Source organism: Lonchura striata, chromosome 2 (genome assembly GCF_050655825.1).
Source record: "Lonchura striata isolate lonStrDom1 chromosome 2, ASM5065582v1, whole genome shotgun sequence".
Lineage (NCBI taxonomy): Eukaryota > Metazoa > Chordata > Aves > Passeriformes > Estrildidae > Lonchura > Lonchura striata.
In genome coordinates, this window is record NC_140704.1 from 4,752,667 (window position 1) to 4,765,899 (window position 13,233).

A 13,233-nucleotide genomic window follows, 5' to 3' on the forward strand; every position below is an offset into this window, starting at 1 on the left:
ACATGTGTGCCCCAGATCTCTGCTGCTCCAGAGCCACCTGAGGTGCCAGGGTACATCTGCCATTCCCACTGGCTCTCAGGGTTCCTGGAAATCAGACTTTCCCAGGCATGTCAAGCACGGGGGCACCCATTCCTGGAAAGAGCTGGCCTGAGCGCCAAGCACAGACACTGCCAGAATGCAGTGGTGGGAACAGCTCTCCCAGGGCAGCCTCCTCGCACCCAGCAGAGCTGTCCCCTCCCAGCCACGTCCCAGCCCCACTCACGTTCTGGTCCATGGTCTCGGGGATGAACTCGCCCTCGCTGTTGATGCTGGTGTAGGATCCCTGGCGGGCGATCTGCTGCTGCTCCTCGGGAACGCTGCCCGGCGGCGGAGAGCTGCGGCCGGTGTGCAGGGAGCCTGAGACAGGGACAGACACGGCTCAGGGGGGACCCACCACTCCAGATCCCTCCAGAAACGCTGTTCCAGTGATCACACAGGATCCGAACTCAAGCGACCCTCGACGGGAAAAATTGATGATGTCTGGCTCCAGATCGGGGGCTGAAGGATAGCTTTATTAAAACTATACTATATTACATCAATATACTATTTAAACAGATACTATCCTATTCTACAGACTTACTTTTTAACTTACTATATCTAACTAACTCTAACAAACTATTTTTTTTAACTAACTCTAACAAAACTCTTGATTTTTTGTTGAGAGTCTGAAACACAGTTGGATCTGATTGCTTATTGAACTTAAATAACTTCTACTAGAATTTAATCAAGTAATCACTTCAGGTAAACAATCACCATACTAAATTCTACATGGAGTAAAGATTGTTTTCTCTTCTTCTCTTTGTGCTTCTCCTGAGAAACAAAATTATGTCTCTCTGTCCAGAGAATGTGAACGTCACAACAGAGCTCCTGGAGATGCTGCTGGGCTTGAATTCATGAGGATGGGAATGGAGTTAGAGGTGTGATGCTGTTTATGGACATCCTGCAAAGCTTTAGCAACAGGGAGGGTTTGTTACTGTGGGACAGACTAGACCTCCAACACACCCTGGATCCTAAGAGCTGTCACTGTATCCAGGTGTGATGCTAGAAAGGAAAGAGCTCTGGGAGTTCTGCTGTGATACCATCAGTCAGTCTCAAAGCTAACCACAAACCCATCTCCTCTTCGACCTCTGGGGCAGGTCACTGCCTTGTCCAGGCATGTGGGAAACAGCCCAGCTTTGGTCAGTGCAACATCACTGCAACACTTGTTATATGGAAAAGAACTTGCACTCAAATATCCCTTTTCCCTACAAGAAAGAAAAGACAAAGGAAAACCAGCCCTCAAATCCAAAACCTCCAGGGCAGGAATGACCTATTGGATTGATTTGTCCCATTTTGGGCCAAGGGAATTGTCTCTCCTGTCTATAACCCCAGAGCCTCTATCCTGTGCATCCTATGCACAGACAGCAAAGTTTCCACTGGATCCCTTACAGGGCTCATTTAGCAGAAGGTGATTTCCATTTTGCACCTGGGAGAGAACCCCACAGCTTCTTTATGAAGTTGTTACATTCCTTCTGTTTATTCCCCCAAATCCACTCTAACCTTGTGCCTTTTCCAGCCCTGGTCTGGCCCAGCTGCACAGCCTTGGCTCTGTTTGACTGCCTGCAGTCCCTCCCCTCCATCCCTGGGCTGTCACCACTCCATGGCAAGGAATTGCTGACAGAGATCCGTGTGATCCGTGCTGGAGCTTCAGCTGGCATCGTACAGTGTGAGCCTTCACACAACACAACAACTTGTTTTCATGCAGACTTCTGAAAAGCACACATCCTTGAGGAGATAGAAAGCACATGCAGAAGTGCAGAAGTGTTTCCTCACATTTTGTGTCACTCTTTTGTGGTTCATTCCCACCATTTGCTAACAACATGCCCAGGGCTGAGCACAAGAGAAGGGTACTGGGAGGGGGCCTATCCCATCATGGAAACTCAACACTGATCTATCAGCACAGCACTTCTGCCTCTTCTGCATGGCAGCTACTGTGCCAGATGTATCTCTGGAATAAATCCATCTGCATGATCAACACTACCAGCCCCAGTTCCCACCTTTCACTTAACCAGATACACATCAGGAGCTGTGCATGTTAACAGTGTCACACCAGCATTAAAGATCATTAAATCATGCCTTTTTGCTGGATTTACACCAAACACATAGATTTGTCTGTCCCATGCTGCACCTTCTTTCTAACTCCTTGCTTAGACTTTAAAAATAAAAGTCATATGGCTTTGAGTTACTTTTTTTTTCTTCTTCCTATTTTCTCCTTCATAGATTTCCTGCAGGATAAGAACACAGTGAAAAAACTCCAACTGAAGTAATGCCAAGATCAAGAGGAGAGAAACTCTTGAGTGCTGCAGCACTCATAACGAACTGGCTTTCCACCAGCCCTAAAACAAAACCAGTTGGGAAGTACAGCATCCTCTCTTTGAAGATAAATAAATAAACTTTTAACTGTTGAGAAGTTCAGACACCCTGAATAAATCACTGCATCAGCAGCCCCTGGTTTGCTTAGCAGATGTCAATCTGGAATGCAGCACAAGGACATTTGGGTGGCTCTTGCCCCAAAAAGCTGCTGCAGGATTTAGTGAGGTGTAACTGCTGCATCTTAGCTCTGCTGAGCATTTCTGTTACTGCTGCAATGAGGTGTGGATCTGCTCATGCACTACTGCAATATCTTGCTCCAACAACCCACTTGCTATCCAGAAAACCTCTGGCTATGATTTTACAAAGATCTGTACATGGCCTGTTTGACTCTGAACCCAGGGAGTTAAACCAGATTTATCACAAGCACAAAGACTTCCCATGATCTCCCATTAAGCCTTTGCCTGCAGCAACTACTCCCAGCAACAGATCAGCTGTATTTGACCTTCCAGAGCCCCATTTCCTGCCAAAAACTTTAAAAGGGGATAAGACACCAGCTATTTCCCAGCAGGTAAGGAAATTAAACAAAGTGCTTAGGCTTTTGCATGCTTGGAAAATGTGGAAGTGAAACAGATCCCTTTTCAGCCAGGCTGTTTGGGTAGAAATGCTGCCCAAAGTAATTTCTGCAGCTTCACACCTCCAGGAGCACTGGTTGCTGCTGCTTTGCATCCATGCCTGTTCTTCCACCTGGGAGAAACATGGGGAAGTGCTGGTAGCAGAACTCTGGAGCTCAGGGTTGATTCCTCACTCCAGCCCTATCCTGCTCTGTTAACAAAACTTCAGACAATCCCTGGAGGAGAGGAGGAATGGAAAACAAGGGACAGAGAAAGAGAGCAACAGTGGTTGGTACTTCATGGCAAGCTTAATTCATGGTGGGGAAACACATTGGATGTATTGGATAATGCTGATTAATCCATCCTGAGGCAGAGGAAGAAACAGACAGAAAAGCCCAGATGTGCCCATTTGACACACCACAGATGCTCTTCACACTTGACCTAATACTCAAGAAACATCAACAGCACCAGGCAGGGAGAGGAGGCCCCCAGGGGACTGTCCTGGGGTCTGTGGGACAACATGTCAGCTCCAGTGGGGACAGGGTTGGCTGGGAGGCACTTCTGTACAGGTAGAGTGCTGGTCAGATCTCAGCAGCTCTGTTTGGGATTCCTGCACTCAGAGCTGGCCCTGGCTGAGCAGCTGACCTGAGTTACCCTCTGCAGCAAGGTGCTCTGGGGAGGGATTCCTGCTCCACGTTACACACACGAATGTAAAGCCATAGATTTGACTAGAGAGCACAGTGTGTCCTCAGGACAGAGAACCAGGACAGCACGGAGACTCAGAGTCACTGCTGGCACCCACTGGGGCCTTTCATGTTCCCTTCTGATATTTTTATTTAAGAAGTGCCTTTCATGCAGTATGTGCAGAGCTCGTGGTGCTGCACGTACAGCCAGCTCCCCTGTGCCAGGCTTGGCTTCCCTCCGCCCCCGCATTCCCTGGCTTCATCTTCCCCTGCTCTTCCCAAAACTTCACCCACTACTGACCAGCATCCAGCAGGGGAGAGAAGCCCCTGCACAGACAGAGCTGGGGAGGGTTTGCTGGCAGCTGCCACCACTCACAGCTGCAGCCACAGGGAGCCCAGCCCTGGGATGACGTTCCTGAACAAGGGACACAACGTCAAGATGTGCTGCTCCTCTGAGCCCTGGCAGAAACACCAGGATCAGGACAGGGCTGCACGGGAGAAGGAGAGAAACCTGCTGGAAATTTCTGTCTCTGGGATTGTCACAGGGAGCTGTGAGCAGATGGATCAAATCTTCCTTAACTTCTTTTCCAGTGGGATCCCTACAAGCCTCCCTCCTCTCCTTGCTGATCCTTCTGAGCATGGATTTCTACATTTTGATTTGAGGCAAATTTAGGGTGCTTTTAAATTAATAAGCAAGACAGAACCTACTTTCTAGTTTTAAAGCAGCTGGCATGATGCACATAGATAAATTTTCCTCCTCTTCTCAAAACAGAGCAGGTGTCACCCATCCTAACTCCTGCAATACTCCTGGTCTGGAGAGAGCTGGCAGGCACATAAAACCATGGTTCAGCAGCCTGGCTTTTAATGAAAAAACAGTAAAATAAAACATCTAGTAAATGTTTCTATTGAAATGGTGATACTGGAATAGGTCTGTTAAATAATTTTTGGATACTGTTCTGAAACATGCATTTCTTCAAAGTAAATAAAAACAATCCTCGGCTATCTGAAAATCCAGAACCCAAAAAGTTTTATTTTTTCAGTCCAAGCTCCCCTGTACTTTTGCTGGCCACCAAAAAAAACTGGAAGGGGATTTCCACTGAAAAAGTTTATGGGAAAAAAAAAAAAGAAGAAAATATTGACTTTGCATAAGGTTTTTCAGGGACACGGCATGAAGACATTTTCTGCCCAGCAGAAGCAAAAATAGCTAAATCTTCCCCAGAACATCTACCTCCCTTCCAATGTGCTTGTGCCAATTACATACAGTCTTATTATTTTCCACTGCTGTTTACATGGCAGAGTCAGCAGAAAAACATGAGACATCTCAGAAACATGGAGAACATGACCCTGAACTACCTTTTATTATAAATGCACTTTAAATCTCCTTTTATATGTGGTTTCAAGAGAAAAGCTGAACTGAATTAAGATCCTCTTTTGATAGCAAACACTTTGATGACAGCAGAAGGAAAACACTGTGAAATGCCCTGTGACTGGAAGGGAAGGAGAGTTTCTCCTACAGAATTCCCAGCCTCTTAGGATGCCTTTTGACTGTGCACCAAGTTCAGTGAAATCCCCACTGCAGGAAAACAAAACACAGCATCATGTCTGTCTGTCTGTTCCCTGACGCTGGGTTTTATGCTCCATTTGAGATGCTGCTCTGCCTTTCAGCTTGCTGGAGTTTCTGCCCAGCTGCTGGATTGCCCAGTTCTGACTCAGGAGGTCAAAAATGCATCTGCTGGATTGTGAGCCCCCTAAACAAAGCTGCAGCAGCTTCTTACAGACCCCAGATAACCCAAAGAGAGGAGCGACCTTCTGCTGTCATGCTGAGGGTTTGCTGAAACCTCTTGGCAAGAATGATGGCTTACATGGAAAAAGAAACAGATATGATTGATGCTTGGGCTGGTTACTTTTGCCACCTGACCACATAAAAGTGCCAAGAACTCAGAGTTGGGCACATTAGCACCTGAAAATCCCAACATTAGCACACTCTGCATCCCACAGCTGGTGCTGCCTAGTGCTCCTCCTCCGTTACCTGACTGAAGCAGCACATTATGTCCATTCCTCCACTCTGCTCTTCAAGCATTCCCTCAAAATCCATTTGTACCTCAGGTTCTCACCCTTGCAGAGCTGAAATCTCACCCTTTGTCATCCTTGCCTTGGCTCAGGGCATTCTTAAGGCAGTGACACCTCACAGTCAGTGGTGCAGAGCTGGTGAGGAACCAGCAGCTCCAAAACAGGAAGGACAGGCCAAAGCATGGCAATAAAAGTTGGTAGGAAAAGCTTAACTTTGCAAGAACCCATCTTCCCACTAGCAAAGCTACACATGGAATCAATCCTGCCCATCCTGCTCAGGCTCACACATCAGTGACAGCTCCCAGTGCCACAGCTCTTTGCTCTTTAACAGCCTAACATGTACAAAAAAAAAAAAAAAAAAAAAAAGGCAGCAGAGAAGTTTTGCTCAAGCATTTTCTGCTGAGACTGCTTTATGTGTGCATTTCATTCAGGATCATCTAGTGACTCTGCCAAGCTCTCAGAAACCATTGGACTAGGGAAAAAAGGAAAAAGACAAGCCTGGTACATCCAAACACCAGGCTCAAGGAGAGCCCTTGCACATGTGCCATCCACCCCTGGCATCAATGAGAGCTGGGCATGGCCTAGAAGAACATTTTCTATACATCTTGTCTGAGATGCAGCAAAGCACAGGATATGTTATCAGCACAAGCTATGAAACAGACAAGGGACAAGTCCTTGGAGAAAAACACTCATTTGTTGCACAGAGAAGAGTTTGGAAGTATTTACTGCCATATAAGTACAGAGGATCTTTAGAGGATTAAGTATTTCTCCATGTGTATTTCTGAAGAAGGGCCCCACTTTATTCAAGGCTGTCAGTTCTACAGCTGGCAAGTACTGGCATGAAAATGAAAAAGATCTGTAGAAATTACCCTATAACCTGCACCCACAGACACAGCAGAGAACACTCCCTGTGTGAAAAAAGTAATTCATCCTGCCTGCAGGCTGGAATATGAATAATTACACTCCTGCTATACTGCTTTACCAGCTCTGCACAAAGGCACCCTGCTCTCTACAAAATCCTCTGAAGTTCTTAATGCAAAAGCTCCTACAGACAGCTGACCAACAGGATTTCAAAAAGCTCAGAGAATTTTAGAAAGCAAGGAAAGCATAAACTCAAGCTCAGAAAACTAAATGGAAAACAACACAAGGCTACAAACCAACTCTAGTCCCTGCAGGGCTGCAAGAGCAGATCAGGAGTTTGCCAGCCTGGTTTCAGGGGTTGCAGGTACCTACTTCCAGCATCTCTGAAGGAAAGGGATGCTCTCCTTCCTCTGCAATGTCACCACTGCACACACACCCCTGAGAAATCCCAGAATCAGCTACCACAGGTGTAATTTCATCCACAAAAACAGACTGGTGGCAGACAGACTCTTATTTGATCTTTACGTGGTAAAGCTGGCCCCAGACCAGGAGCTAAGGAGCCTGAGCCCACTCAGCTACATTATCCTGCCACCTGAGAAAGGGGGACAGGTACTCAGAGAACAACAGCACACACTTAAAGGAATAACCAAAAGTCTCAAACAGCTTTGGCTTTCTACAGATTATCACTCTTCACTTTGATAAGCCTCAGTGGAATCAAATTAACTGGAAATTTTTATCACAGCATTTCCCGCCCCCAAATTACACCCAGGCTCCCCATTCTCTTCATTTCTGTGCTCAAAGTGACTGCTCAGCACAGCCTCGCCCAACCTGCAGAGCCTCTCTTCCTCAGCCTGAGGATGAGCAGCACTGAGTCACTCTGGGGGACAGCAGGGTGGCCATCCAGACTGCAACACCCACGGGGTTGTGGCAACAAAGGAGGGAGAGGCTGGTGGCCAGGTTGAAATGGCACAGAACAGCACACAGGGTTGTGTTTCACTGACCTGTGGAATACTTGCGCGTCCTCTCGGAGTCTTTGTACAGGGATCCCATGATATCACCCATGGATCTGGAGATCCTCATCTCATGCTGCTTGCTGTTGTTGGGCTGCAGGAGCTGGTAATCAGACAAAGGGAATGATCAGAACTGGCCAGAGCCCTGTGGACACACCATGTGAAACCCTGTATTTGGCTCCCTGTGACCCTATTACCCAAGAACTATTAAAAAAAAAAAAAAGAGAGAGAAAGAAAGGAGACATGCACGTAATCTAGAGTGATCCAAAAACCATTCACAAACAACTCACATCTGCTAATAAAACAGTCTAATAAGATAAAGCTCTCACAGATAATGGCAAATACAGATATTTGACATAAAAGACTATTCCTGCACTCTGTTATCTCCAGATAGGTGCAGAGACTGATCACTGGACTGAAAACACTTGCAATCCCAAAATCAGCACCCCTCTGTGCCCCCTAGACTCCAGTGGCAGCTGAGGCATTGCACAGGTTCCTCTGCAACAGGGCAGAGGAACAGAGAGGGGAATGTCAAGGAAGACAGGTAAGAGAAGAGCAAAGAAAAGCATAGCCAGCTGGTAACCTGGTAGTGGCCAGGTTTTACTAAGATTCTAAGACCACATGTTACAGTGCACAGTGATTTTATGAAATAATTTTCTGTATGACCTCAGAACTGTGTGCTCTCACACACAGGACCATGGCCACATGTTTCAGGAAGAAATGGAGCTGCTCTCAAAGGCAGGCAGGAATCCACCTGGCTCCTCTGCTCTCAGCAGCTGACTTGCAGTACTGCTGTGCTCCCACAAATTGCCCCCCTTCCACCCAGGGTTTAGGAAACCCCAACTCAAGGCTCAGTTTCCCCTGGGACTCTGCTCCCTGCACTTCCCAAGCCTCTCAAAAGGAGTGGAGAAGCTCCAAGGGCTGTGAGCACCCGCAGTAGAATGGGGATAAGTGAGTTTCAAGACTCCCAGTCTCTCCAGTACTTCTAGGAAATAAAAAGACGAAACAAGAGTTGCAACATCTACAAATCCCTTGCTTTACAGCCCGTGCTCGGGGCAGCACGACATGTGCTTTGGCAAGACACTCTGTGCAAGCGAGGTCAAGCTAACAGGCTTAACTGCAAAACCACTGAGCTCAGGAAAAACTAATAAATAAATAAAGATGGAAAAAACCCAGACATATCTGCATGAGACCGAAGGATTCTCCAGTTTGCTCTTCCCAGCCTTTAGCACTGCTGCAGCACGTGGAGGGAACAGCCCCCACGCTGCCACCCAGCATGGCAAGGGCCAGGGCATTGCCCTGAATACAGAGGGGAGGTGAAAAGGAATGGTGGCAGCATCTCTAGGAAAGAAAGCACAAGGAGTCCTCTCAGTGTTTAACCTTGTTTGAGGGTCAGCCTGGTATTTAACCCTTCACAGGATGCAGGAGCCAGAGGGAGCTGAGCTCAGCCTCTGGGCTACTATCACAGGAAGATTTCTGAGCAGCTGAGCCAGAGCAGGGCTGACCTCCCTCATAACCAGCCTGCCCTCTGCTCTACACCATCAGGAGACTCTTTTCCACTCCCCAACACAATAACAAGCCGGACACAAAAGAGCAGAGAAGGTGAAGGGCTCACATTCGCTTTCTTTGGAGCGCTCACAAGGATCCGCAGGCTCTTCAGGGAAGGGCTCAGCTCCAACTGTTCCATGGCTTTGTCCAAATCTTCCTGGGATTTCAGTGGGATCAGGAGCTGGAAGGGATTAAACAAGCACCAGAGGATGGCAATGTCACACTTTTGGGTAAACAGGAGCCAGATTGTTCCAGGGAGCAGCTTGGGAACCAGGGGGTGAGGGAGGAACCCAAGGAATCAATGGAAAACGGGGCCCCCGTGCCCTCCAGCTCTAATATTTTCTTCCAAGACCTCATTTACCGAGGAACAGATGCAAAAAAAAGTCACAACAAACAACATCTGCAAGGAGAAAGCTTAAAGGTCACACCAGCAATCCAGCTAGTGGGAAAAGGAGAGGGCTGGGATAAACCCAGCGGGTTTGCTGCCCGCTACTCTGGGGCTGCTCTGATTCTGCAGGCAGGACCTGCTGCTACCCAAAATAACCCCACACTTCTTGCTGGGTTGATGGTCATGCAGTGGTGCTCCAAGACACCAGTGAGTTGCACCCAAGGATTAACTCTGGCAGATGCTTTGTGCCCTTCCCTACTGCTGCAGCCGGTGTTCCTGCACACTGTCACAGCTCCCTAGTGCCTGGCCATCAGGTGAAACCCGGGAACATCCCACAAATAAAAGTATTGTCCCTTCTGATGTGAAAAGTGTGCATTGCTCTCCTTCCAAGAACCACTTCTTTCACTCTCAGCAGAACAAATTCAGCTTCTGCTCTTTATAAGAACAGAGAACTACACAGTACCCTGTCTGTCAGGCAGCAAAAAATCCTGATGCTTTCCTGGGAAATGGCAGACTATTGCCCTCACACCTCCACGGGGAATTTGACCCTCCCAACCTTGCTGTGTGGTGTACCATGTCCTGCAGACAGCCTGCAAAGCCTCCAACGCCAGACACAGCTGCACTTCAGAGGAGCTCTGTGGCCTTCTGCCACCCCGGGCTAAGATTAAAAGCACAACTTCTTGCCCCTCATTCCGGGATATTCTGCCTAATCTCATACCAAACAGGCCCCAGCCTCTGCAGGTTGCCTCGGGCACCGAATCCGGCCAACACAGCACATGTTATTCTCATGCCTGTGCCAAAGTACACTGTAACTCCACTGACCAAAGGCACCGAGCAGCCACAGCTCCCAGCAGGCTCTCCCTGGGAGCCACAGCTTCCCAGAACTCCTGAAAGGTGGCTCAGCCCTCTGGGTGATCAGAGCTCCTGCCACCAGCCACAGCAAACCCACCTTGGAGCAGCTGCCACACAAGGTGATGCTCACAAGCCAACTGGGACAACCTTTTTGATCCCAGGGTGTTGCCAAGGGTTTGGCTGCTGGCCTGTAGGCAAACACACCTCAGGCTGTGTGCTCCTGACCTTGTGGCCAAGAAGGCCAGTGATATCCTGGGCTGCACTGGGAGCACGTGCAGCAGGTCAGGGAAGGGATGCTGCCCCTCTGCCCAGCCCTGTGAGCCACAGCTGGAGTGTTGTGCCCAGCTCTGGCTCAGGAGACACAGGGAGCTCCTGCAGCAGGGCCAGCGGAGGCTACAGGGAAGATGAAGGGATTGGAGCAGCTGCCTCATGAGGGAAGGCTGAAGGAGCTGGAGCTGCTCAGGCTCAAGAGGAGATGCTGAGAGGGGACCCCATCCCTGTCTGTGCCTGTCTGCAGGAAGGGCTCAGAGCAGGGACCAAGCCCTGCTCTGTGGGGTCCAGCAATGGCACAGGAGGAATGGGCAGGAATGATCCCAGGAAGTTCCCCCCAGACATGAGGCAGAACTTCTCTGTGCAGTGACTGAGCTCTCAGGATTATCCAGAGAGGCTGTGGAGTCTCCCTTACTGGGGATATTCCAGAACCATCTGGACACAGTCCTGTGCTTCTCTCTCTTCTTGACCCTGCTTAAGAAGGGAGGTTGGACCGGATTACTCTCTGTGGTGCCTTCCAACCTGACTCATTCTGTGATCCTGTGATTTCCTCTCATCCTATCTGAGTGAACAACCTGTATTCCCCATAGACATCAGACAAAGATGGTACTGAGTATGTCTCCTAAATGCAGTGCTCAGCCTGCTCCCTTAAGCAGTAGAGGTGGAGAGATTCCCCTGGGACACTGCTTAACCCTTTTGAGGTTAACAAAGGCTCTGCCTCAAGCAGACAAAGCTCCTCCTCTACACACCCCCAGAGAGAATTGACAATGGTGGAGAGCTGCTCTCCCTAGTTTCACCACCAAGCAGAATCTGAGTCTCAACTCTAAGCTCAACCCCACTGCTCACCCATCCCTTCACTGAGCTCTTGACAAGTGTTCAGAGCAATCCCCCAGCTGCTGCTCTGAACAGAATGTTCTGTAGGTCATTCCATCTCTCTCCAACATCACAACATGAACATGTTTGCATGCCTCCTTCAGAGGAGCCAAAAACATCAGGGAGAAATTGCCCTCTTGTAAAAGGGACTGGAGCCAGTATTTAGCTTGGCTTTACCTATTACCCACATCTGGCAAGAAAATGCTGCTCCATTTGGCTGCCAGACTGTGGCACATATGATTATCAAGAACAGGTATCTGCTAGGCATGAAACTCAAAACAGACTCATGCAAAACCCTGGAATTAATTGCCAGGGTGGATTTCCAGAAACTGGGTTTATTTGATCTAAAGACTGAGTAGCTGTGATTAACAGCAAAGTTTACCTACACAGAAGTTGCACAAACAGAGCTTATTGGATTTTTTTTCCTTGCTTTTAAATAGTATCCTCCCCTGGAGCTTGATGTTTTAGTGGGGGAATTGAAGGTCTCTCTGCAGGTTGAAAAAGTAAGGGCAAAGGGTGAGGTTTCACCAACTACAGCAGCTCTGTCAGACCTCACTCTGTAAGACACTGCAGAAAGCCAAAGAATTGTAGGAAACAGGGTTGGGGAAAAATCGGAGAGGTCAATTAGTTCATCTTCCTGCCCAATGCAGGACCAACTGGCATCAACAATTCTCGACAAATGTTTGTTAGATTTGCTTTTATCTCCTCCCTCCCTCTCCATAATGGTGCCTCTGCCATTTCCCCAGGCTTTAACTCTCCCTCAGCTCCCCGAATGATGCTGAGGGGCAGCCTTGGAGGAGACAGCAGCAGGTCAGAAGGGAAGCTGTGGCACATGGAGGTTCAGTGAACTTCTGCCCAAGGTCACATCACAAGCTGGTGTCTGTGCTGCCCTGGCCAGGCTGAGCTTTGCTGTCCCACTCCTCAGAAAGATGAGTCCAGCCTAGAACTAACACAGACATGCCCCATGGGGGACACCCATGGCACGGCCCTGCTCTTATCTACACCAGCCCCAGGCTGCTGATTCCATGGTCCCACCAGGATGTGATTCATGTGTGCCCCTGCTCCACCCAGCTGGCATGCTCATCTCACTGATCCTGCCTTCAGGACGCCTCCTCCACCAGGACAGGGGCTGCCACTCAGTGAGATTTTGCAGGGCCTGCTGACCTCAGTCTATATTTGGTCTACAAGGTGCCACTGCAAGAGAGGTGTCTGATGGCAGCGAAGAATTACTGCACAGCTCCCCTGGGGCATAAAGACAGGGTGAAATATTTAACTGCAATGACTCTGTGGCCATGTCCCCTCTGAAACTTGCAGTCACAACACCCAAAACCCTGACCCAGGAGCCAGATGCTGCAGTGTCGCCACATGTGTGTGCAGGCTATGACCCCAAAGATTCCTCTTGTCTGTTTATAGCGTTTCCAGAACAACAACCCTGAATTACTGCTCTTCAGACATCTTCCCAAAGCTGTGGGTTCTCACAAAGTGGAACTTTTAAGTGTAGGAAAAACAAAGCACTGGCCTAAGAAATCAGGAGTACCCAAAGGCCTGCTCATGGCCCTGCTATGTGCTGTGCACATGCCCAGAAAGACAGTCTCTAACATGGGATAAAATGAATTATTTAAGCTTCTGTTTGCTGTTGTTGGAAATAAATCCTCTTCCAGTGGGAAGAAACCTGG

General features: G+C 48.6%; 1 protein-coding gene across 4 annotated transcripts in view; it reads right to left on the reverse strand.

Annotated features, from left to right (window-relative positions):
- LOC110484542 (mitogen-activated protein kinase kinase kinase 3) overlaps positions 1 to 13,233 on the reverse strand; it is a 79,302-nt gene that overhangs the window by 17,746 nt on the left and 48,323 nt on the right. For all 4 annotated transcript variants that reach the window (XM_085563140.1, XM_021555283.3, XM_085563128.1 and 1 more), the window contains 3 exons: positions 9,242 to 9,355; positions 7,618 to 7,729; positions 263 to 396 (listed from right to left, as the gene is read on the reverse strand). In XM_085563140.1, coding sequence (XP_085419266.1) covers positions 263 to 396; positions 7,618 to 7,729; positions 9,242 to 9,355 — 360 coding nt within the window. The remainder of the gene's footprint in view (positions 1 to 262; positions 397 to 7,617; positions 7,730 to 9,241; positions 9,356 to 13,233) is intronic.